General features: G+C 39.2%; 1 protein-coding gene, 2 long non-coding RNA genes and 1 other non-coding gene across 11 annotated transcripts in view; 3 read left to right on the forward strand and 1 right to left on the reverse strand.

The window, feature by feature from the left end:
- The window catches only part of LOC118767720, a 13,854-nt gene extending 8,633 nt beyond the window's left edge, over positions 1-5,221 (forward strand). Inside the window, exon 3 of the long non-coding RNA XR_005003635.1 lies at positions 5,133-5,221. This is a non-coding gene — a long non-coding RNA (uncharacterized LOC118767720). The remainder of the gene's footprint in view (positions 1-5,132) is intronic.
- The window catches only part of LOC115223993, a 19,240-nt gene extending 11,349 nt beyond the window's left edge, over positions 1-7,891 (reverse strand). The window contains exons 1-4 of one of the 7 annotated variants that reach the window (XM_036512742.1): positions 7,630-7,891; positions 3,391-3,442; positions 231-1,186; positions 1-152 (exon numbers count right to left, since the gene is read on the reverse strand). The exon at positions 1-152 is cut by the window's left edge and continues 132 nt beyond it. In XM_036512742.1, the coding sequence (XP_036368635.1) occupies positions 1-152; positions 231-1,186; positions 3,391-3,442; positions 7,630-7,657 (1,188 nt within the window). In that variant the 5' untranslated portion in view covers positions 7,658-7,891. Of the gene's footprint in view, positions 1,190-3,390; positions 3,443-7,629 lie in introns of all 7 variants that reach the window. The other 6 variants (XM_036512745.1, XM_036512743.1, XM_036512741.1 and 3 more) reach the window with 6 other exon arrangements.
- Positions 7,892-15,116: 7,225 nt separating this feature from the next.
- Positions 15,117-24,563, forward strand: LOC118767719. 2 transcript variants are annotated; one of them, XR_005003634.1, is made up of 3 exons: positions 15,117-15,155; positions 23,455-23,458; positions 24,120-24,563. It is a non-coding gene; the product is annotated as an uncharacterized LOC118767719 (long non-coding RNA). The 2 variants fall into 2 exon arrangements; XR_005003633.1 differs by lacking the exon at positions 15,117-15,155 and adding an exon at positions 15,647-15,681.
- Trnak-uuu lies at positions 20,700-20,797 on the forward strand. The gene is made up of 2 exons: positions 20,700-20,736; positions 20,762-20,797. It is a non-coding gene; the product is annotated as a tRNA-Lys (tRNA).
- Positions 24,564-26,281: the final 1,718 nt, after the last annotated feature.

Consider the following 26,281-nt stretch of genomic DNA (forward strand, 5'->3'; position numbering starts at 1 on the left):
TGGTAGTGTCTGGTTTTTAACAGTAAACGACTCATTTAATGGTGGTGTCTGGTTTTTAACAGCAGACGACTCATTTAATGGTAGTGTCTGGTTTTTAACAGTAAACGACTCATTTAATGGTAGTGTCTGGTTTTTAACAGTAAACGACTCATTTAATCGTGGCATCTGGTTTCTAACAGTAAACGACTTATTTAATGGTGGTGTCATGTTTTTAACAGTAAACGACTCATTTAGTTGTGGTTTCTTACAGTCAACAGTGAACGACTTGTTTAACAGTGGTTTCTCACTGTCAACAATGAACGGTCTGGGTAAAGAAGTTTTTGTATTTTTCAGTAAATCTGAATCTTCAAGCTTTTTCAAGAAGCTCTCATCTCTGTCCACTGTGAACGACACATTTAGGATACTGTTGCGAGAGCGTTTAACTTCATCAACTGGTGTACTGGAACTCATTTTTGTAAAACTCTCCGGAGTACGTGGTTCTTTTACTTTAACAGGAGTTCTTTTATTGACAGATCTTCCCTGATTCAAATGCCGAGATTTATGCCTGGTTGTTTTAATAGAATTTTCAAGGTCAGCTTCATTTAGTTTAAAATCAAAAGGAACTGTGTCCTTGGCTGTGGGACTATTCATATACAGACCCTCACAGGTTTCATTTATAAGCAATGGAACATCCTTACCGGGTGACATGAAAGCATTAAAGCAGCGGATTTTTTTAGGAGAAGGTTCTACGTCATCAAAGTTCAAACACACCGGTTTCACTAAACCTAGATGTTCATCACATGAGCTATTCATTTTGAAAATGGAAGAATCCAAGACATTTTCATCGAATTTACTATTACTATAAATCAAGACTGAAGATTTATTCAATCTTGTATTACTGTAGTTTGTAATGTCCAGAAGAGGTGATTGTTTAATTGAGTTTTCATTCAAGGACTGCAGCTTTCGTTTTAACCCGGTGCTCTGTGACAAACTAGGTGTATCAATGGAAGGGACCTTGGTAAGGGGACTATTACAGTTCCCCTGATTCTCACGGATTGCAGCAACCACTTTGTATGCTTCTTTCTCCATCTCTTTCCATTGTTCAGATGTAAGTTCAGGCAGGGGCTCAGCATTGCATATGCTATCTATTTCATGTGCTACACACTTCTCTGTAAACCCAACATCTCCAAAGAATATTTCTTCATCACTGAAAAACACAAGACATTTTTTTTTAAATGTTATTATGAATATTCATGTTTAGTTAGATTTAAATATTTTTACTTTTGAGTGTGAGTGAGTGTATGTGTTGGATGGTTTGGCCAGAGCTGGCAGCCTGCACCAGACTCCAGTCTAATCTGGCATGGTTTCTACAGCCGGATGCCCTTTCTAATGCCAACCAATTTTACACGCCACCAGCATGGGTTCCAGTTACGTAACACCGGCATCGGCCACCTTGCCTCCGTGAAGCCCAAAGCTCGGATGCTGCTTTTTATGTGCCACTGGGATGAGTGCCATTTACGTGACACTGGCATTGGCAACATTGCCTCCATGAGGCCCAACACTCGAATGATGCCTTTTACATACCACCAGCACAGGTGACAGTTACATGACACCAGCATCGGCCATGACTACAATTTCACTTGGCTTGATGGGTCTTCTCAAGCATGGCACATCGCCAAAGGTCTCGGTCACTAGTCATTGCCTCCGTGAGGCCAATGTTCGAAGATCATACTTCACCACCTCATCCCATGTCTTCCTCATACTTCCAACCAAAGTACAAATATATGGGAAATTACCACCTGTATCATCTCTTGTGAAAGGTAGGAGAGTCCAGTTTGGTGGACATTGTTGTAGAGCTGAAGACGAGGTAATTTCTACTCTTCTCCTCTGGAAGCCATCTGCTTGCGATACCAGAGGGTGCACGCTCTCCTACCCTGATGTAATCTCCAGGGATAGAGGCATCCAGCAACAGGACCTCCGTAATGCTATGATGGACCGTGAAGTCTGGTGTAGCATGGTAAATTCCATTGTCTCGACCACGGTCGAACAATGATGACCACAGGTTCTCTCCACAGTTAGAGATTGGCACTTCTTTACACAGTTGTCCTCATCCATACGCATCACATGACTATATCTTGCACATTACACTTGATGCCTCTTACACCTAACTTTTCTCTCAAGACACTTACACTCTGTCGCACATGCACACTGACATCATACATCCAACGAAGCATACGAGCTTCATTTCTTTTGAGCTTGTGCATGTCCTCAGCGGTCACAGTCCATGTTTCACTGCTGTTCACACACAAGCACCATACAGTCTGCCTGTCACTCTGAGGGAGAGGCTCTTTGTTATTAACAGGGGTAGGAGCTCTGTAAACTTTGTCCAGCCTATTCTTATTCTGGCCGCTACACTCTCAGAGGATCCACTGCTACTGACTTGGTCACCTAAATAATGGAAGTTGTCAACAACTACTAGCTTACCTCACAGGTAGTCAATGCGGTCTATTTTCTGTACATATTCAGTGTTTATTGTACCTGTGCACCTCTACACAAAAACTATTTTCCCAGTTAATCTTCCCATGATATTGCTGCACCTCTGATGTATCAAAACTTTGCACTGGGTACATCTTATGGAGTTTCCACCTATGCCTTTCCTACATATCGAGCAGGGCCATCTACCTGAAGAGATTTATGATTTGTCTGCTTTCCTACTTACTAAGACTTTGATTTTTTTGCTAGGTTAACTCTAAGGCCCTTTGATTCCAGACCTTGCTTTTTTTTAATGGATAATTTACTATGATGCCAGTGCCGCCTTGACTGGCTTCCGTGCAGGTGGCACGTAAAATGCACCAATCCGACCGTGGCCGATGCCAGCCTCGCCTGGCACCAGTGCAGGTGGCACGTAAAAAGCACCCACTACACTCACGGAGTGGTTGGCGTTAGGAAGGGCATCCAGCTGTAGAAACACTGCCAGATAAGACTGGAGCCTGGTGCAGCCTTCTGGCTTCCCAGATCCCCGGTCAAACCGTCCAACCCATGCTAGCATGGAGAACGGACGTTAAACGATGATGATGATGATGATATATGTATTGATCTTATCAGTCAGCACCTCTTTTGCTAATCCCTATATCCACCCCTATGTGCCTCTTACCTCTGTCACTGTGCATCTTCTGTGTCTCTCATAGTTCACTTTGTACCCACTTCCTACCCACTCAGCAACTTTTCTTTCGCCAGTCAACCAGCCAAAGACAGTAGCTAATCTCAACTAAGTTAAGAAGCAGGGTTCAATATATTGTAAAGGTTACTGAGATTACATCAACTCAATACATTTTAACTACTCACCCACCAGCTAACCATTTAAAGACACTTGGTAAATTACAAATAATAAGTGTAATAAATTAGACTCACCCATCAGATTCAATATCAAAGTCAAACACCTCCTCATCAATTGGGACAATGTCTGGAACAGAGAGAGAGGAAAGAGATATTACACAAGCATGAGTATACACTATTATTCTTATTTGGAAACAGTAGTTGTGATACCTGTGCCGGTGACACATAAAAAGCACCATCCGAACGTGGCCGTTGCCAGTGCAGCCTCCACTGGCTTCTGTGCCGGTGGCACATAAAAAGCACCATCCGAACGTGGCCGATGCCAGCACCTTCTTGACTGGCTTCTGTGCCAGTGGCACATAAAAAAGCACCAACCGATCGTGGCCGATGCCAGACCCCTCTGGCACCTGTGCAGGTGGCACGTAAAAAGTACCCACTACACTCACGAGTGGTCGGCGTTAGGAAGGGCATCTAGCTGTAGAAACACTGCCAGATCAGACTGGAGCCTGGGGCAGCCCCTGGCTCCCCAGACCCCGGTCGAACCATCCAACCCGTGCTAGCATGGAAAACGGACGTTAAACGATGATGATGATGATGATTCCCTTATTTCGGAGCTGAAAAAAATTACACAAGTCAAGTAATAGGGTCATCAATACTAACAAACTCCTCTCGTTGAAACTGCTGCTCTTGTGCCTAAGAAACTATTATGAGCTGGCAGAGTCATTACCTCACCAAACAAAATGCTTAAAGGTGTTGCATCTGGCTCCTTATTTTCTGAGTTCAAATTCTGCCAGAAGTTGATAAAACGAGTATCAGTCGAGCACTGTCGATGATGTCATTGACTTACCCCCTCCCCTGAAATTCCTGGCCTTGTGCCAAAATCTGAAACCAATAGTCTACAGTGCTAAGGCAGCAAGTTGGTAGAATCATTAGCATGTTAGTGGCATTTCATCTGTCTTTATGTTCCAAGTTCTAATTCCACTGAGGCTGACTGTGACTTTCATAAGTACTAGTTGAGCACTGGGGTTAATGTAATCAACTTAGCCCCTCCACCAAAACTGCTGGCCTTGTACCAAAATTTGAAATTATCATTACACTGGTTAGCACATTTTCTGGCACAAGATTTATCAAAGGTTTTTAGCTAATTTTGGGGTGCTGAATCAAAATCTAGCACCAGATTTTTCTATCACATCAGATTTTTGAGATATAAAATCTTTTAGTTTTGCTAGAAACAGTTATTTAATGCTCATAGGCACAGGAGTGGCCCTGTGGTAAGAAGTTTGCTTCCCAACCACATGGTTCTCGGTCCAGTCCTACTGTGTGGCACCTTGGGCAAGTGTTTCTACTATAGCCCAAGGCTATAGTAGAAACACTTGGGCCGACCAAAGCCTTGTGAGTGGATCTGGTAGATGGAAACTGAAAGAAGCAATTTAATCCTCGTTCTACATCCAAGTGCTTGCAGTTCCTCTACAATCTCTCGATAGTTGTCAGCTTTCCTGTTCTCGAGGAAATTCTGAACCACATCGGAGAAGGCATTCCAAGCTCTAGCATCAGCTGCACTCGTAACAAAAGTGGATACCTGAGGAGGGTTCTTATTTGAGGTCCATCAAATATTCCTGCTTCCTGACTAGTGTTTGAAGCTTGCCCTACTTTTATAGGGAGTTCATGGCTCAAATTAGTATAGGTTTTGAATAGGGTTTGACTGGTCTTAGAAGATTTTGTAGGTTTCCCCACTATGTCTAGGAAAAAGAATGCATGCCTATAAATATGCATTTCAGGACAAGCAGAGTGACAACAACATTCAGAATTGTGGAAAGTATTTTGCTGTAGATGAATGTGATGCAAGGCTGAGAGAAAATTGTGCATACCAGGGGAGAGAGAGAATCCTGGGAAAGTTTATGGGACAGGTATCTATTCGAGTGAGTTTGTATAGTGCAGAATGTGCAGACTGAGGCCGTGTGAGCGAGCGAGTGCAGAATGTGTAGACAGGTGGCACGAGTGAGTGCAGAATGTGCAGAGGCAATGCAAGTGAGTGCAGAATGTGCAGACAGAGGAGGCACGAGTAAGTGCAGAACTGAGGCGGTGCGAGTAAGTGCAGAATGTGCAGAGGTGGCACGAGTGAGTGCAGAATGTGCAGACTGAAGCAGCATGAGTGCAGAATGTGCAGCTGTGAAATAAGCTGAGGCAAGTGCATTCTCAATCCATGACATGTGGTTAAATCTTTCAGGCAGACATGCATGCAGTGTGAAATGGTTTGAAAGTGGTGCAGAGGTGAAATGTGTCTGGTGCTGTGGTCATGGGCATTTGCTGTAGATAGCAAGAGACGACACAGTGTGGCATGCTGGCACATTGCAAGAGACAGGCAACTATTTATTCCACGACCAACCTGGGGCCTAACAGAGGCAAGTTGTGTCCATAACAAGGACACAGATTATGATGTGACATCCGACATGCATTGAGTTGGATAAAGGAGCTGAGTGGGTACAGACATGATGAAAACCAGTATTTCTCACGACTGCTACTTTGCTTGGCTCGATGATTCTTTTCAAGCACAATATAATCCCAAAGGTTTTCGTCTTTGACCCCCGTTTTCTACAAATTCTTTTTTTTTTAGACCTAGTAGATTGTTTTTTTTTTGGTTATTTTTATTGTGACCGAGTCTTAAACTGTATATTGACCTTGTTTTCTATATGTATATCATCATCATCATCATCGTTTAACGTCCGCTTTCCATGCTAGCATGGGTTGGACGAATATCGTAGGTAAATCATAAATCCGAAAAAGAATATATAAAGATAGATATGACTGGTCTATATAGACCGACCATATCTATCTTTATAAACTCTACTGCTCGACTCTACTATAACCACGGGCCGACCAAGGCCTTGTGACTGGATTTGGTAGACGGAAACTGAAAGAAGCCCGCCGTTTATATATATGTGTGTGTGTGTTTTTCCTCCACCACCGCTTGACAGCTGGTGCGGTTCGGTGAAACAGACTGATAGAATGGAAAAAAAAAAATATTAGCACTGGGGTCGACTCATTTGACGAAGGATTCGTCCAAGGGATACCTTAGCATGGCTGCAGTTTGATGAATGAAACGGGTAGATAAACACACCTTCGAAGATCAAAATTACGAATTATTTACAAGGAAGGTGAAAATTAAGGCTGACACGAAGTTATAAATCTGTATTGACAGATTGAAATCTTACTGTTTTCTTCTAATGAAGCTGAGCTTTTGATGTCCCCATTTTTAGAGACATGATTAACCAAAGAAAATTAAATGTGGGAAGTGTAAAGTTGTTATTTTCATGCCTTTCTCGGGGATGATATAAGTGTAGCAAATGAAAAAGAAGTTGGTTTATTGTTTTACCGTATATAAAAGAACGGAAAAAGGTAACTTACACAAGCGGTGTACTGTGATATACACAAATGGTGTTGCAACGAATGATTCGAGGCAGAATCGCGAAACCATCGGAGACAAATATCCATCAGAAAGTATTTTCCGTTTAGGAACGATAATCAAGATATTAGAAGTTTTCATCTGAGTAAATTCTTTTTTTTTTTTTTATTTACTGTGCTTCATTTTGAAAAACGAATTAACAACCAAGATATACACACACAACCACCACGGAAAGACTTCCTTGTGTACCCCACCCAATAAAATTAAAGCAAAAAACATATTAGACATGGTGGAAAATTGATTTCCGACCATGTCTTGTCTTATAATAATAATGATGAGGAAGTTATAAAAATTTCCATTAAAAAAAGCTTAATTTCTGTATTATGTATATTCATGTCCCAAGGTTAGGCAATTTAGGGCTTAACGTTAGGCAAATTGGGACAAGAATATACATAGTACAGAAATGAAGGTTTTTTTTTAATAGAAATTCTCAATTTTTGACTTTTTCATCATTATTGTAAGACATGGCAGAAAATAAATTTTTCACCCTGTCTAATAATTAAAAAAAAAATTCTAGAGGAGGGGGGTATAAAGCCTTAAGTAGAGTATTCAAATAATTTTAAACATTACGAGTTTTAAATACAGAACAATTGAAAAAAAAAATAGAGAAAAAAGAAAAAAACCCAAAACAATTCCCCACCCTGGGTCGAAAAGTTGGGAGAGCTGGGAAAGCTCCCTAATTGAGACACACCAGCTGGCTTAAGTTATACATCCACAAGGCTTCACTAAAATTACCTTATATATCTATCTATATATATATTAGGAATGCCTGTACGGCTTTCTTGTACAGTGTCTTGTTTTGTGTCAATATATGAATAACTTGCAACAGAAATAAACGAATGTTTTCTTACCTCCACGTTCCAGATCTGACCAATCCATCGTTTTAGAAATATAAATAGTAGACGCCCGATTACTTAAAGTATCCTACAGACTGTATTTATAAATACACAGATATCTAATACATGTGTATAGGGATAGAACTATATAAGAATACAGCCCCTGTTCAGCTGTGTATATAAAGTTTTATGCCTATACACCTATGTATGTATATATTGTATACACAATTCAAGAAGGATTCCCACAACTCAGTTCAAAAATGACGCCGTTCATTTATTGGCTGATTAAAGCCGTTAATGGGAACAGTGTCGTAAATACAAACAAACCCGTCAAAAACTATATTTTTAATGTCAACGTAAATCCGTGCTGCATTTGAGAAAGTAACAGTTAATTTGTCGGCGATCTTTCGTTTGTAGTAGCACGTTTCCGTCGATGATTTCCGTAAAAAACTTTTATTTTTTTACATATGGGCTTGCGGGAACATTTGAAGTAATGAGAGAGAAAGAGACTAAAAGGAAGCGATTTTATGACGAGGGAATTTCTTTTGAAGTTACCGAAGCACATATACACATACACCGAGTAAAAAATTACACTGAATCGGCCATACATACATACATACACACACACATACATAGATACATACACACATACATACATACACACACACACATACATACATACATACATATACACATACACCGAGTAAAAAATTCCAGTTATCTCTCTCTTTCACACATTACTCTCTCTGTCTCTTCACACACACTAACAGAAGCACTTCACTTACACAACATACTGTCTGTCTCCCACACCCCATCAAACACACATACACACACGCACACACACATGTCCATCAATGCTCCCATGCACGGTAACTTCAAAAGAACTTCCCTCGTCATACAATCGCTTTCTCTTAGTCTCTTTCGCTCTCATTACTTCAAAAGTTCCCGCAAGCCCATATGTAAAAAAAAAAATAATTTTTACGGAAATCGACAGAAAGGTCTACTAGAGACGAAAGATTGCCATATGTACGTGTGTATGTACGTGTGGAAGCACTTTTTTTTTTTTCTTTTAGCACTCCGTCGGTTACGACGATGAGGGTTCCGGTTGATCCGAATCAACGGAACAGCCTGCTCGTGAAATTAACGTGTAAGTGGCTGAGCACTCCACAGACATGTGCACCCTTAACGTAGTTCTCGGGGATATTCAGCGTGACACAGAGAGTGACAAGGCCGGCCCTTTGAAATACAGGTACAACAGAAACAGGAAGTAAGAGTGAGAGAAAGTTGTGGTGAAAGAGTACAGTAGGGATCACCACCATCCCCTGCCGGAGCCTCGTGGAGCTTTAGGTGTTATCGCTCAATAAACACTCACAACGCCCGGTCTGGGAATCGAAACCGCGAGTCCGCTGCCCTAACCACTGGGCCATTGCGCCTCCACACTCTATGTATAGGACTTTACTGTCCATTAAAAGAAGTTCTTAGTTCACACATTGAGTGTGAGATAACTGATAATGCACAGTGTTATCAGATTATTGCGCATCCGATCACCAATTAGTTACAGTGGAAACAAAAAATAATTTTAATGTAACACGTTCGTTATGGAATAAAGTGAAAGAAATTGTTTTAATTAAATTCTCTATTAATAACGTAAAGTGTACTAGCCATCTGAATGTGGCTAGCCACTGGGGGCGGGTGTTACTGACGCTTTTAGCCCCAGGAGATCGACGTCTCCAGCTGGCCTTAGACACAATTTCTGTGCCCTTATGATATTTGCAAAGGGAGGTCATCCTCCCTCGAAAACCTAAGTGATACATACAGACTATAGTTTCAAGGTTTTTGCCTCTCGTCATCGTTCGGAGATTTATTAATGCTCTCTATTAATATTCTTGTTTATAATGCATAAAATGGCAAAATAAAGCCGGGCTGGTTTAAGCCAAGTAGACAGGTTTGTTCAAATTAAGTCCTGCGCCAAAAGAGGGCCCCTGGCACACACTCAAGTGGAGGATGTTATGATAAATTTTTAGTATATCATCGTGGTTAATGCTGGAGTCTCAAGCACTCAACGCTTTTTGGCTGAGGTTGACGTACTTCAGGAAGCATAAAACATCAATCTTCAGTTTTTGTAGAGATGGGGGCCCCACTTTATAAATTCTCTACTTGGGCCCCACACTATTTTGTGCTGGCCCTGGATAGAGTAGTAATGTCTAAAACTGAAAAATGATGTTGTGATCATAAAACACAAGAATACTTTATATTTTTACGTTGCCATAACCTGCAATAAATTTTTTTTTAGATATTAATCTGACCCCAACCAACAAAAAGGAAAAGACCCGAAAAGGAGAAGAAATTTAGGATCCCTTATCTTTTACTTCTTTCAGTCATTTGACTGCAACTGTGCTGGGACGCACAACCTTGAAGAATTTTTAGTCGAACAAATCAAGCGCAGTACTTATTCTTAAGCCCGAAACTTATTCTATTGGTCTCTTTTGCCAAACTACTAAGTTATGAGGACATAAACAAACCATCATTGGTTGCCAAGCACCACTGAGGGACAAACACATATATGATGGGCTTCTTTCAGGCGTATCCCACTACTAATATAAGTTTCAAATTTTGGCATAAGACTTGCAAGTTCAGGAGAGGTGGGTAAATTGATTCCATCGACCCCAGTGCTCATTTTGTCGACTTCAAAAGGATGAAAAGCAAAGTTCACCTCAACAGAATTTGAACTCAGAACATAGAGATGGCTGAAATGCTGCTAAGCACTTTGTCCAGCATGCTAACAATGCTGCCAGCTTACTGCCTAATCCCACTACAAATAGTAATTTCAAATTTTAGCACAAGGCCAGCAATTCGGTGCAGGTGCTAAGTTGATTACATTGACTCAACTAATACTTATTTTATCATCCCCTACAGGATGAAAGCCAAAGTCAACCTCAGCAGAATTTGAACTCAGAATGTGAAGCCAGTTGAAATGACACTAGCACACTAACATTTTTGCCAACTCACCACCCTTTGCCTACAACCAATATTAACTTAACTTTTATTCTTCTGCAGCTTGATGAAAAATAAATGCCTGCTGTTAATGTTGTCACTGTTGTTGTTGGTGGTGGTGTTTAGTCCCTCTTCTCTCTTCTCTGTGCACCTGTCACATCTGAAGGGTACCTTTCTTGTTAGACTGCTGTGATCCCACTGCACATCTTGTGCACTTATTGTTTACATTGGATACACCATATGGAGTTTTCACTAATACTTTCTTGCACATCAATTATGGCCATTTCCTTAATGGCTGGAGAATCTTATTTTGAAAAGCAGCAACAAACCTGTACATAAGGTAGTCACTGCAGTTCAAATCTTAACTGACCAGTGCTGCAAAACTCCATAGTCTTCTGAGGCAAACAGATGCTACCTATTACATTATTCTTGAAGAAGGATTACCTTCCAAAATCTTGGCTAAATTCACATATTTTTCTTCACTGCTTTTGTGGACTCCCGTGACTTTCTGTTGCTATCCTATTCCATTATTATGAATTTGAGTCATAGTGAACCTTTCATTAACTGATTACACAATCATGGATGCTGCTCCTAAGAATGTGCTGCAGTTACTCTCTTGATAAAGCTTGGTGGTCCTGACTGTTGATCTTCGGTTGGCTCAGATGAACTCCTCTGCAACCCTTTGACATATCCACCATGCTGCAGTCCCATGCTGTATTCCTGACCGGGTGGCTGAACAGGTACTTTACCTTGCCAAAGGGCAGCCTGTATCTATGCAGGGCACGGCCATCACTTCATGAGATATTTTCAAAATACCTGCATACCTTAATTCATATTAAGGTACTTCAATTCTAAGTTTTGTTTGTATGTCTGGAATTTTGTGGTCAAATCTTCCATAAATATGTATGGGAGGGAGAGGTGCATATGCAACATACGAATAATAAGATTCATTAGTCTTGCAAAAAGACATGACAACTTCTTTAGAGCCGGTTCCAGGACAAAGTTCATCCAGTCCACTCTGTAAAATAGTCAGTGTTAGGAAGGGTATCCCTCAGTAGAAACCACACCAAAACTGAGTGGTGGTGGTATAAGTTTATGAAAGGAGGAATGGCAGTGTTCACGGCCTTTACAACAAGTCCTCCCAAATTGGTGTCATTGTTATTGTTCTGTGTTATTTCTATCATTTGTCCTTTCTCTATGATTAGCTTTATTTAAATAATTGGGGATCATCTCCATTCTAAAAGACTATGCAATGATAGTTTCTGTATTCAGTCCCTTCTCACATTACTAAAACCCTACCTGAACACTTGCAAAAAGAAAATGTAGGAAACTGGAAGACAGTGGGGTCTGTTCTGATACTTGCAACATTGTCCGTTTTGTCTGCTAAAGGTTTGCAAAGACTAAGTGGAAATATCAAATTAAGCAGGTATCACAAGCAAGGACCTATGACACTGTGTAGCAAAATGGGCAACGACGACAAAGGAGGACCTCTCCGAACTCCTATGTCCGCAGATGGTCGGTCTGCGTAGATGAAACCGCAAATGGCTCGCTATCTCCAGTGACCTCGCACGGGACCATCGAGCGTGAGCCGCCAGGGTTTGTGATGCCGTTAGGACCAGAGAAGAAGCTGGCTCAACCCGCCCTAGGTGAACGCCGTCACAAGTACAAGATATTGCTCCCTCCCTTTCTTCCAGATATTCTATGGAATTATAACCAGAACTGATTTGTGTTACGACGATTCGTATCCAAAACGTCAGATGCAAACAAACAATGAGATCGAAGATGAAAAAATATGTGGAGACAATCCTAACAATTGATGTAAGGCGCACTGCTAACACAGTAGGACACGGTATTAGCTTATAAAAACGTTTAATATACTTTAGAGCAGTGCCCCGCAACATTTTTTCACTTGCGGTATACTTATATGCTTTTCAAATTTCGGCGGCACACCTGAACTAAAAATATAACTAAAAGTATAGGGGAAAAAAATTATATTCAGGTTACACTGCGGCACACCTAGCATCGTCAGGTGACGCGGCACACCGGTTGCGGAGCTTTGCTTTTGAGTATATTATGGTGGCATTATGAAATGCCGCATCTCTACAAGTCATTAATGCTTACATACCAGCTTCCAGGAATGTGTTTCATAGGCAAAATTGGCAGATCCAGAAACGTTACACGGCTGTATTTAATGGTTATTTAAGCAATGTATTCGTGGACGATTAAGAGCTGACGAAGGAGCAAAGACTCTCCAAATATGGCCTATACGCTCATTATCCTTTTTACGTCTTCGATCTCATTGTTTGTTTACACCTGACGTCTTGAATATGAATTACCTTAAAACAAATATCAGCGCTGGCTATAATTTCTATAGAAAATCTGTAGAGATAACCCAACCCCAACAGGTGATTTGAAATAAAGGGGGTGTCCTTTTATTAAGGCGGCGAGCTGGCAAAATCGTTAGTGCGTCGGGCGAAATGCTTAGAGGTATTTCATCTGCCGTTACGTTCTGAGTTCAAATTCCGCCGAGGTCGACTTTGCCTTTCGGGGTCGATAAATTAAGTACCAGTTACGCACTGGGGTAGATGTAATCGACTTAATCCCTTTGTCTGTCCTTGTTTGTCTCCTCTATGTTTAGCCCCTTGTGGGCAGTAAAGAAATAGGTTGTGTACAATTTCTCTATTTTAAATCGTTAGTGCGTCGGGCGAAATGCTTAGAGGTATTTCATCTGCCGCTACGTTCTGAGTTCAAATTCCGCCGAGATCGACTTTGCCTTTCATCCTTTTGGGGGTCGATAAATAAAGTACCAGTTTCGCACTGGGGTCGATGTAATCGACTTACTCCCTTTGTTTGTCCCTTCTGTGTTTAGCTCTTTGTGGGCAATAAAGAAATATATTATTGCTACCATGACAACTTGAAAAATGTGTCAGAAAGGAAAGCGAAGAGTAATGGGAGATAACCGAGACACACAGCATTGTTTGACAGACATATATGTTGTAGCAATAACATTTAAAGCAACCATCGTCTTGCTGAGGTTATCAAAATATTTCCAACCATGACCGTTGTGATCGAACAACCGACCATTATGGATCGACTTTTGGAAGCTGGATTATTTGTGGGAGCAATTTTCCAATTGATTTGTATCTTCGCTATTATAGTTCTGCCTACAAGTGTTGAAGAGAAGGTATTCAGTCTCAGTTATTTGATACACATACACACCCCACGCACGCAAGCACTTACTTGACATTTGACTTTTGTTCTTGTTATAAATACTTACATGGGATAGGATAGACAGAGGGAATAGTCCAAGTGGTAGCTTGGAATTATTGTGGTGTAATATATAGGGATGTAAGGTTCTTAAGGCAATTTTTTGGTTTTAGGTGCCTATATATGCGGGACTTTATAATGGTGCGTGTGTTACAATGTAGAAAAACCAAACCTTTTGCTGTCTAAACATAATTGTGAGGGCACCAAACGTTTTGGACGGTTCTATAGATGGAGCTCAGCTGGCCGAAACTTCGAAGCCACTGTCAACAAGATTCTTGTATAAAATTAATAAATTTATACTCCACAAAAATATAGAGTCACTCATCAGATTAATATAAAATTGTTTTTATTATAAGCCAACATAAAAACAAACAATATATATATATACACTATATGTATGTGTATTTATATATATACACTATATGTGTATATATATATAGATTATATGTATGTGTATATATATATATATATACACTATATATACACACATATATATATATCTATATTATATACACACACACACATATATATATAATTAAAGTGGATCCTCTCTTATTGTTTTATATATATATATATATTATATATATACTATATATATATATAATATATACACTATATATATATATATATAATATATACACTATACATATATATATATAATATATACACTATATATATATATATATATATACATACAAACACACATATATATATATATATGAGAGGGAAAGAAAGAGCGAGAGACTTTTTTGTTGCCGCACGCAAAGACGACTTTCTCTGTCAACCTACCTGTTATTCCAGAATAACAAGTTTAAAAGGAAGCTGTGTGTGGACACTTAGAATCAGGTATTCAAAGCTAAGTCTGAGGACGCCAGGAATGGTTGGCACTTAGTACCGAGCTGACTGTACTTTAAAGTAACGCTTAGGTGTTAGTATACTGTATGTATGTGTGTATGTGTGTTTCTATCTACCTACCTACCTACCTACACAAAGACATACTAAGGTGCTTCGTTTCACCATGGTCGTCGATGAACTGGGTATCTTCCGTTTCTACCTTACCTCTTTATGTTTATATCATGCACGGTAACTTCAAAAGAACTTCCCTCGTCATACAATCGCTTTCTCTTAGTCTCTTTCGGTCTCATTACTTCAAAAGTTCCCGCAAGCCCATATGTAAAAAAAAAAAATTTTTTTACGGAAATCGACGGAAAGGTCTACTAGAGACGAAAGATTGCCATATATATGTATATATATATATATATATATATATATATAGATATGTATATATATAAATATATATATATATATATATATAGATAGATAGAGAGAGAGAGAGAGAGAGAGAGAAGAGAGAGAGAGAGAGAGAGAGAGAGAGAGAGAGAGAAGTGTTTGTAAAAAAACCCATTAAAAATTTATCCGTTTTTCTGAAAGTTATGAGGAAACAAAGCTGACACGTGTTAATTTTCCGAAATTCCTCACCCATATTCGGAAAAAAATTTTTTCAACACAGATTTCCATACAATGGTAATTTACACTATCTGAAGCATACATATAAAAAATTTCATTTAGAATATGTATTTTTCCGAAAGCTATGAGGCCACAAAGTGTAGGTATTCCATATATATATAAATATATATATACTTTATTTAAAGCAGCAGAAAATTCAACAAAATCTGTTTACTCTGCTGCTTTAAATAAAGCATATTACTCTACCACTGGTATTTGAGTACTCTTTTTTCCACCTTGTTTCACATTTATGTGTTTACTCCAGTGTAAATATATATATATATATATATATATATATATGTATATATATATATATATATATGTATATCATACCGTAGGTCTACTAGGAATAGTGCTTACAGGACACAAGCTAGGGTTTGCTCAATCTTGGCTGGGTTGCTTGGGTGAGGATGTTTCTTTGATCAAAGATCCAAAGCACCTAATGACCCTAGGAAATATCAATGATGATATATCCAGGTGCATCACACGTTGGGGCATGGAAAACTATCCCTTGAGACTGCAATTCAATTGATTTTTTTTTTTTTTGTCTAAATAGTTTGCTAGACATGTCTTCTGCTGTTCTTGTAAGCAGTTAAGTAGAAGAGAGATAAATGAAAGAATATTCGCGGAAGTAAAAAACATGGACCGCATCCCCTTTCGGTTTTTTGGTTTTTTTTAAACTACAGAAACCCACCTTTTTCGACTGCAGAGATATCAAATGTTCAAAAAAAAATTGGCATTTCAAAATTTTAACCCCTCCCCCCATTTTTCACTTTTTTAGAAATCTCTTTTGGCGAAAAACGTAGAAAATGGGGATGCGGTCCATTTCCTTTACCTCCGCGACAATAGTCTACCCAAGAAGGGAAATTAAGAGTGGTCTAAAGTTTTTGATATGTTGTGAATTGTTGTAGAAAAACAAAATTTTTTGAGCGATTTTTTATAAGTTTATTAAACTTTTTTAAAAATTTTTCTTTAAGCTATTTTTGAGATTTCTTGAAAAAAAATTTTCAAAATATTTTTCACCTTTTCTTGTTTTGTTCTTAACTTTCTTTAACTTCTCGTAATTTATTCAGTTAGTTATTCTATTGTGTTAGAAGTATTTCATCCCCCTCTCCTTTACCTTCTTAACTTCTGCTAACGGAGTTACCCTCTTGTGTTACTACACATACATCGCGGCACTCCGTCGGTTGCGACGACGAGGGTTCTAGTTGATCCGATCAGCGGAACAGCCTCCTCGTGAAATTAACGTGCAAGTGGCTGAGCACCCCACAGAATCTCGGGGAGAGTCAGCGTGACACAGAGTGTGACAAAGCTGGCCCTTTGAAATACAGGTACAACAGAAAAAGGATGAAAGAGTGAGAGAAAGCTGTGGTGAAAGAGTAAAGCAGGGTTCGCCATCACTTCCTGCCGGAGCCTCGAAAAACTTTAGATATTTTCGCTCAATAAACAGTCACAACGCCCGGTCTGTGAATCGAAACCGCAACCCTACGACCGCGAATCCGCTGCTCTAACCATGGGGCCATTGCGCCTCCATACACACATATTATGGTAAATGATACCGTGGCGGGGTAATGTGGTATAGTAGTGCTTGTATGTTACCTGTAGTTCCGTTATCTGTATATTAGAGAATTACATTGTGTTGATTGTATCAGAAAAAAGGGAAAAAAAGGTGTTCAGTTTAAGACCAGAATTTAGCTAAATTGTGCTGAATGAACAATTTATAAATATGAAATAAGGCGTCGAAATTGTGATGATTTGTGATTTTTTTGGTTGATAACTGAATGTACCGTGTGGGTGTATAACTATTGACATACCTGTTTTACCTGTTGTAGTGATAACTTATTATTGTAGTGTATACATATAATATGAGAGAGAGTGGGGTAGTATAATATTCTTTTGTACTCTAGGCACAAGGCCCGAAATTTTTGGGGAGAGGACCAGTCGATTAGATCGACTCTAGTACACAACTGGTGCTTGATTTATCGACCCCGAAAAGATAAAAGGCAAAGTCGACCTCGGCGGAATTTGAACTCAGAATGTAAGGACAGACGAAATACATATTTCTTTATTGCCCACAAGGGGCTAAACATAAAGGGGACAAACAAGGACAGACAAACGGATTAAGTCGATTATATCGACCCCAGTGCGTAACTGGTTCTTATTTAATCGACCACGAAAGGATGAAAGGCAAAGTCGATCTCGGCGGAATTTGAACTCAGAACGTAACGGCAGACGAAATACGGCTACGCATTTCGCCCGGCGTGCTAACGATTCTGCCAGTCAGTTTGTTGGCTGGTCTCATACAGACAGAGGACTTAGCAGTTGTTTAGCCTTGTGTCAACCTGGCTTTAATCAAACTGGAAACATTGCAGCTATGCTCAGCCTGTATTTATTTTCGGGCAATTATACCTTTTCTCTTCTTGAGACAGTAGCGTCTGCTGTGAGAAGGGTTGCTTTAATTGTTATGAAGTGACCAAATAAGAGGAACGTTCAGTGCTAAATCAACAGTTAGTTTGCTTTGGTTAATCACTAGTGCACTTAGTGATCTCAAGAAACAAACAGATTTCTCTGGAATTTCTACTTTATCAAACATCTGGTTGACGAAACACAACAGTGTCGAAAACCTGGTCGTCCCCAAATCTCTTGTACCAACAAATTATGTTATGAGCACACCCACGATTAACATATTCCTCTTCGAATCTGCTGGAACCTATTAAGAATGAATATGCAAATAATATCTGTCTTCGTTGTGATTGATAGTAAAGATATTGCGTGGTGTACAGAACAAAATATAGTTTAATGTGTGTGTGTAATGAAGTCTCCATAAACTGGAAGAAAAAGCGTACCTTCCACACCATCTGAGGGATATTTGTAGAAAATTTCATCAAAAGATATGCACTTTTCTGAAAGCTATGAAGAAACAAAGTCAGGTGGGGGGGATCCCCTTGTGAAGGTACGCCGAAGAAAATTCAGCATTCTTTTGGTTTATGATTATAAGTTAAAAGAATATAAAAGTTTTTTTGTAATCAGGGGTGACCAAACGAAACTGAAAAAGTTAAACATTTTATTAAATCTAGTAACATTTTTAAAACAGATCATACACTGCCTATTCAGGAGGCCAAACGTCAAAAATGTGTTGAAGTATTGAATCAAAAGGATCTCTTTTAATCCAATCTCTTGTCGCCTCATAAACTCAGTTTTTTTCCCATTTTTTTAATGGGGGTGAGATAACCAAAAAGTACCCAAGTTTTGTTTAAAAGTGTCTGTGAAAGAAGAGATGTTGGACTTAGTTGCATTAAAAGAAACAACTCGTGGTGTTGACATTAAAAATGCGCTTGACGGAACCTTAACACGTGCTGATGTTCCACTGAATAAACTCGTCAGTGTTGCCACAGATGGAGCACCTGCAATGGTGGGGAAAAACTGTAGTATTGATTGATTGCACTTATGAAAAAGATGATCCCAGCTTTACAGAGTCTCTCCCCCCTGTTCATTGCATTATTCATCGTGAACACCTGGCAGCCAGAGACTTCAAGTATGAAGATGTTATGAAATCTATCCTTGAAATTGGCAATTTCAGACGCTTTTATTGAAGAACTGGAGCTTAAAGATAAACCCAGTGACGTCTCGTTCTACTGTGAGGTGGCTGTCGGCTAGAAAGTCTTGAGTAGTCTGTCTTTACGTTCTGAGTTCAAATTCCGCCGAGGTCAACTTTGCCTTTCATCCTTTCGGGGTCGATAAGTTAAGTACCAGTTACGCACTGGGGATCGATATAATCGACTTAATCCGTTCGTCTCTACTTGTTTGTCCCCTCTGTGTTTAGCCCCTTGTGGGCAGTAAAGAAATAGGCATTTCACCTGTCACTACGTTCTGAGTTCAATTTCCGTCGAGGTCGACTTTGCCTTTCATCCTTTTGGGGTTATAAGTACCAGTTACGCACTGGAGTCGATGTAATCGACTTAATCCCTTTGTCTGTCCTTCTTTGTCCCCTCTGTGTTTAGCCCCTTGTGGGTAGTAAAGAAATAGGCATTTCACCTGTCACTACGTTCTGAGTTCAATTTCCGCCGAGGTCGACTTTGCCTTTCATCCTTTTGGGGTTATAAGTACCAGTTACGCACTGGAGTCGATGTAATCGACTTAATCCCTTTGTCTGTCCTTCTTTGTCCCCGCTATGTTTAGTCCCTCGTGGTCAATAAAGAAATATGAATAAACGAATCCAGGTAAAAAAAAAAAAAGTTACGGTGGTGTGGGGGTTGTCCGAGGGGGATTTTGTTCGGATCCCATAAATTAATTGTGACTTTATTTACTGGCCACCAAATATACATAGCGAATTTTTAAAAATAGAAATTCTTAATTTTTATGGCTTTCTCGTCGTTATTATTTTAAAATATGGTAGGAAATCAATTTTCCACCTTGTGTAATATTACCAAAAAAAAAATCTTATGGGGGGAGGGGTACAGAAGGACGTCTTTTCCTTGTAATTAACGGTGTTCCCAGCCATGACTATCCCTTTTATTTTTATAAATCAAGGACTATATTATCCAGTGTTTCATTCTTTTCTCTAACATGATGAATTGAGGTAGATTTGGCTACTATTTCGAATACGTCGACCGAGCATCTAATCTCTACAAGTTCTCTCGTTTGTCGCCCGGTTCATGTTTATGTATAAATGCAGTTTATCCAATAAAAGTACTTAGGTGAAAAAATATATGGCGGACTTTATTATATAAACATGTTTGTTTTCTTTTAATGATAAATTAGGAATTAGACAAAAATGAATTTCGGCTAAAAGTAATGCGTAATTAATTGGCGTTTCGATCAGGTCGTTGCTGTTGGTTAACACAAGATGACTTAGTAAAGGAGGTATTCCGGCCGTGACTTTCCCGTCTTTATTTGTTCTAACGTCTCTAGGATTACGTTATTTAGTGTGTGTTTTTTTTTCTTTTGGGAGCGTAGGGTGTGATTTGCAGGGATATTTGGCTGCTATGTCTGTTCGATCGATCGACCACGTAGATACGTATTGAACGGATTGTTCGTGTAAACAAGAACGGGGAAGGAACTAAAGAGAAAAAAAATACTCGCACTGGTCTTTTAAGCTTTCCGCGATCACCACGTGGTCGAACGATCTTTTAAATGTAAGAAAATTAGACATTTTCGTAATTAAATTCCATTGTTTTGAAAATCTCGCATCAAACATATTTCGTATTTTATCAATATTATTTTATTAAAAAAAATGTAAATATATTTTTTCGGAAAAACATTCAAGTTTGTGAAATCTATTATTAGTATACCTTATTTACGAGGCAGCTGTCAGAGCCGCCCGCATAGCTCAGTCGGTAGAGCATCAGACTTTTACGGACATCTTAATTGCATTGAAGTGATCTGAGGGTCGCGGGTTCAAGTCCCTCTGCGGGCGATGCAATACTTTTAAAATTTTTTTTCACTTTTTTGGTATATTTGATTTTTGTGGACCTGATTTTTTACTTCTTTTTAAGGCAACAGTTGTTGGTTATTTTTTCCTTGCGTAAAAACATTGTCAATCGTAAAATATGTATTTACTCGTGGTCTGTTCAATGGTTTATTGTTATTAGTTAATTTATTGTTAAGGGGATTCCAGGGATCTTTTCGGTTTGAACGGCAGTTTCTAACATAATTTCTAGGGAACTAAAATAATTTTAAACTTCGTATACTGGTAGAATGTGTTTATAAAACATCTTTTTCTCTTGGCTTTATTGAGAAAATTCTATAGTTTGTAAGATATTTGTTATTTTTTTCTTCAATTTCTGCAATTTCAACCAATCAGTGACGTCTATTGAGGTAAAAAAAAACATTCTGTGCCGTATGAATACGTCCCTCGTTTAAGAAACAGATTGGGTTTATTTCCATTTGTGAAGAAAAATAGATACACTTCCTCCCACCTCTAACCCTAACTCTAAAACAGATGGAAATGCAATAGATCGATACTAGGGTCATAATTATGGGTGACTATTTCATATGACACCGCTAGAAAAAACTGCCGTTCAAACCGAAAAGATCCGATTCCAGAATATGAATGACTATTCTCTCTATTTAAGGGGTTTATCTAGGACTACAACTATAGAAGTCCCCCCCCCCAACCGATTTTGTTTATTCATAACTTTTTTTTAAATTACACATTTTAATGAATATTTCTATAAGTACGTTTTAAATGGCGTAGATTCCGATTATATCGGAATTTGTTGCGAAAAACTGCCTCTTTGCCAAAAGGAGCAACAACAACTCATCTACGTGGTCCTGGGTATATTCCAAGTGGTTCAGAACTGTACAAAAAGTGAAAAACTGAGACAAGTGAAAGAATACAAAATAAGGGGTATTAGATAGACTTTGGAAGAGTGACGTTTCGAGTCTAGGCTCTTCAACGGAAAGGAATAAGGAAAGAAAATATACGGAAGGAGGAAAAATTCAGCCTTTTTTTTTTAACTTGATTCAGTCATCAGACTGCAGCCATGCTGCCACTGTCCCTAATGTATATATTTATTAAGAAGCTCACTGGCCAATCGCAACACCAGTGTCTGTTCTGGTACTGATTTTCTATATCTCACTGGTGAGGAAATGAGTCACTGCTATCTCTAGTGGTTGAGTGTCCATCACTAGCAAGACCCAGGAAGGGCAGAATCACACGATCTGGTGGTCTTGGTGCTGGAGATGGTGGGGATTCATTTCCCTGCTAGTGATAGGCCTATATAAGAGTGAAAAGCCTATATGAGAGGTTCTCTTGTGGTATCTACCACAGTATAGTTTGTTCTAACAGAACATCCACGTTTAAGAGGGGATAAATATTACCTCTCAGTATATTAATACTGCCTCCGTCACTAATATATACTCTCCAACAAGTCTACATGGCACCAACCCAACCCATCTCTCTTACTGACACTGTCACCTCTCAGAATTCCACCCTTGACAATCTATCCAGTCTTTCTGTCCCTTTAACTTTGTCTGATGTTTGTTTTTTTTCTGTGCTGACATTGATCAACCACATTGATGACACCACATTTGGAGGCCTACAAAGGTCATGGGTCCTTTCTCATCTCCTCTTTTTTTGAGGTGTAGATCATGTTAATGTATTGTGAGTGGTTAAAAGAAATCCAGTATTTTTGCTCAAAATTAATGAAAATGGGACTCTAGAAACTGTCCTTCTTTAAAATTATTTTTGCTTCATCTTTGTTGTCATTAAGACACTTTCTAATTGTTATTTCTTTTTTTTCAGAGTTTTGAGAAAAATTCTATTGGAACAGAAAGTTTGGCAACTTCCAAGGTGGCTTCACATGAACTTTCAAGTGGCAAGGGTGTACGGAAAAGAAACAAAAAAAATCGATGAAGAATGGTGACACACATATACACATGTATGTGTGTGCGTATATGTATATATATACACACACATGTATGTATATATTATCAGGTATATGTTTTAGCTATACTTTGGTATTTTAACAAAAGTCATCACAAATTCTTTATATTTCTGATATTAGGTTTGTGTGTGTGTGTCCAAACATTCATTTTAATCAAATAAATGATAAAGGGAAAGCTCAATATATGTTGTAGAGTATTGTTACCATTATTATGGCCAGGTTCCAGCCTGGACTGCAACAACAAAGTTAACCCACCACACTTCTTGGTCCAACATCAAAATGCCTTGAGGTCCTGGATACATCCTAGTCCAGTGTCTGCAATCAAGTTGTCTCTGTAAGTGTGACAATGTTTTCCTCTTCTTACATCACCAGAAAGTGGGTTCCACAGGACTAGTTTGGATGCTTCCAGTTCTATCATCCATGGAAGCAGCAGGGAGCAACATGTCCAAAAGTGGTACCAGCTGAAGTGTTGATGCCACTCCCTTTGTAATCACTGGAAGAGATTCCACTTGTTTTCAACAATCTCACATATAAAACCAAACTCTTTGATTTGGAAGAATTTCAGAGTGCTAGGAATAGACTGAAGGAGGGGGAAAGCTGCTGGCTCTGATGGGATTCCTCTTGAAGAGTATAGGGTTTATTTAGACTGAATTTGAACTTCATACCACTAGGATCAGAAGAGGAGACAGGTGGCCTTGCCTGATGACAATCAAGGTTGGGTGAAACTCAAGTTGCAGCAAAGGAATTCAATATCCTCCTCCTCCTCTGCGGCATCGCGAGCGACAACGTGTCACATTCTCGCTTTCCCTATGCCATTGGAGTTCGCGAAGTGAAAGGCTCCAACGACTTTGCGTGTCATCAGCACGGGTGCCACTTATGTGTCACCAGCATGGGTGCCTTTTATGTACCTTCTATTGTTTGAGAGTAATAGAAGAGAGATAATCAGGACCAGGGGCCTTGTTGGCATTTAAGTGCATATGAATGTGAGACCTGTGGAGTAGAAACGGTTAGTTTTGGTAGTGATTTAGCAGTATGGAGTTGGGTGCAAAATGAGAAGCAAACATTAGGACTTTCTCTGTGGGAATACTCCTTAGAGACCCATCATAGTTGAGAATTGGCGGGAGGAAGGATTTTATAGAGTTATTAGAGTTCCTTTTAGTAAAAGAACAAAAGAATTGATGTTAGTTTGGTAAACGGGAGTGCTGGCAATTTGTGATTAAAAGAGACACTTTTCACATTTTCTTGATAATTATAAATCTGTTAATTTATTCATTTACCTTCTTTGAATCTATTGATTGTACTTTTTTAATATTTGTCTTTTTTCTTTCTTTTTTCTTTCTATATATTTAGACTCCAAGTTTCTGACTTTACAAACTCTCCACATCTGAAAGTTATGTTTCCCACAAACAACTGCTCTTCTGAAAGATCTCAGTGTTAACAACTGATGGATTTCACACAAATTTCTCATTTATCTTTCAATTTATTCAATAATTTCCTTTCATTTTCATGTAAGTGTCATTCATATATAATTGCAATTTCTAATTAGTATTTTATACCGTCATTTGTTATACAATTAATCATTTTAGTTTTCTTTCTTTCTTTCTGAATTGATAATTGCATTTTCATGGAAATGGTTTTTATTTAACCATTTATTACAAAGAAAACAAACAAAACAAAAACATTTTATAAAAAATGAGAAAGCTTTTAATTTTTCCACACTTCACTCTACTGTTTTATATGCTTGCGAAAAAGTTTTTGAAAAAAATGGATTTAATAATAAAATATTTTATTTAACACAACGGCTTGCTTTTATATCATTTCACATAGGAAATGATAGTCAGTCATTGATTTTTATCCACGTGTAGAATAATTGGAAAATGCCATGATTCTGTGTATTATGAATGGAAATGGGTCATAATGTTTAGGACAAGGCTCTTTTTTCAAAAAACAAATTTCTGCCTAAAATGTCAAAATTCTTATGATTTACACAAATTTATCTCATTTTACAAATACTATTGCTGTATTTGATGGCATAAAAGGTGCACATGTCTGCACTGGTATAGTCATGTACTACAGATGGATGAGGAGAGATGTGTGAAGAAGTGCCACTCCCAAACAGTTGAAGGAATCTGGGGTAGAGGTAGACCCAGGAAGACATGGGATGAGGTGGCCATGCATGACCTTCAAACATTGGGCCTCACAGAGGCAATGACGAAAGACCGAGACCGCTGGAGATATTCTGTGACTGCGAAGACCCGACAGATAATGTGAGTTCATAGCTGTTTCCTGCACCAGCTTCACATAGAAGCCCCAGTCCATCCAAAGTACCTTGGATCGTGAGACGGCTTGCTGTGCTTACCTTGGATCGCAGGGCGACCTGCTGTGCTTGAGGAGACCTATTGAGTCAAGTACATCAACATCAAAATATCAAATGGAAATTGTAGTTGTGATACCTGTGCCGGTGGCACATAAAAAGCACCATCCAAACGTGGTCGATGCCAGTGCCGCCTTGACTGGCTTCCATGCCAGTGGTACGTAAAAAGCATCCACTACACTCACGGAGTGGTTGGTGTTAGGAAGGGCATCCAGCTGTAGAAACACTGCCAGATCAGACTGGAGCCTGGTGCAGCCTTCTGGCTTCACAGACCCCAGTTGAACTGTCCAACCCGTGCTAGCATGGAAAACGGATGTTAAACGATGATGATGATGACAACGACGACGGCGACGGCAGCGGCAGCAGCGGCGGAATTCAAAAAGGGACAACAAAACATCGAGACAGATGATACAAAAAAGGGACAGGAAGAAACATGGACTGGTCATTCGAAATTTTCTTTCCTCAGTCGAGTTCCAGATTGTCTTTGCAATTTTAGCTGGTTATACTTGAGATTGCTCCAATCTGGCCAGCCCCAAGAAAAAACTAGGCTAAGAGCACTAGATTCTTTGGAAGAAAGCAGCGAATGTATTTATATATATATATAAATCTTGCCAGCCTTTGAAACCTGAAGGGAGAGACTTTATGTTTGCAGATGAGGGCTAAAGGCTAAACATGAAAGAAGCACGTGTGTCAGACTGGTTCTATACCAAATTTTCCAGTCTACATACTTACTGACTCTGCAAACATTGTGATTCACCAGGACTTTCAACTAATTTCTTTTACTTGTTTCAGTCATTAGGCTAGGGCATGTCAAGAAGAACTTTTAGTTGAAGGAATCAGTCCCAGCAGCCATTTCTCAAAGCCCAACACTTATTCTATCACTCTCTCTCTATGGACGTACAGCCAAGCCATGGAATCACTGACAAGCTAACACCAGTTGTCAAGTGGTAGTGGGGGACATGCACACACACACACATACACACATACATGCGCACCCATACACACACACATGCGCACACATATACACACACACTTACACACACACATATACTCACACATACACACACATTCACACACATGCACATACACACACATACACACACACTCACACACACGCACACACACGCACTCACACACA

This window comes from Octopus sinensis, linkage group LG24 (assembly GCF_006345805.1).
Source record: "Octopus sinensis linkage group LG24, ASM634580v1, whole genome shotgun sequence".
Lineage (NCBI taxonomy): Eukaryota > Metazoa > Mollusca > Cephalopoda > Octopoda > Octopodidae > Octopus > Octopus sinensis.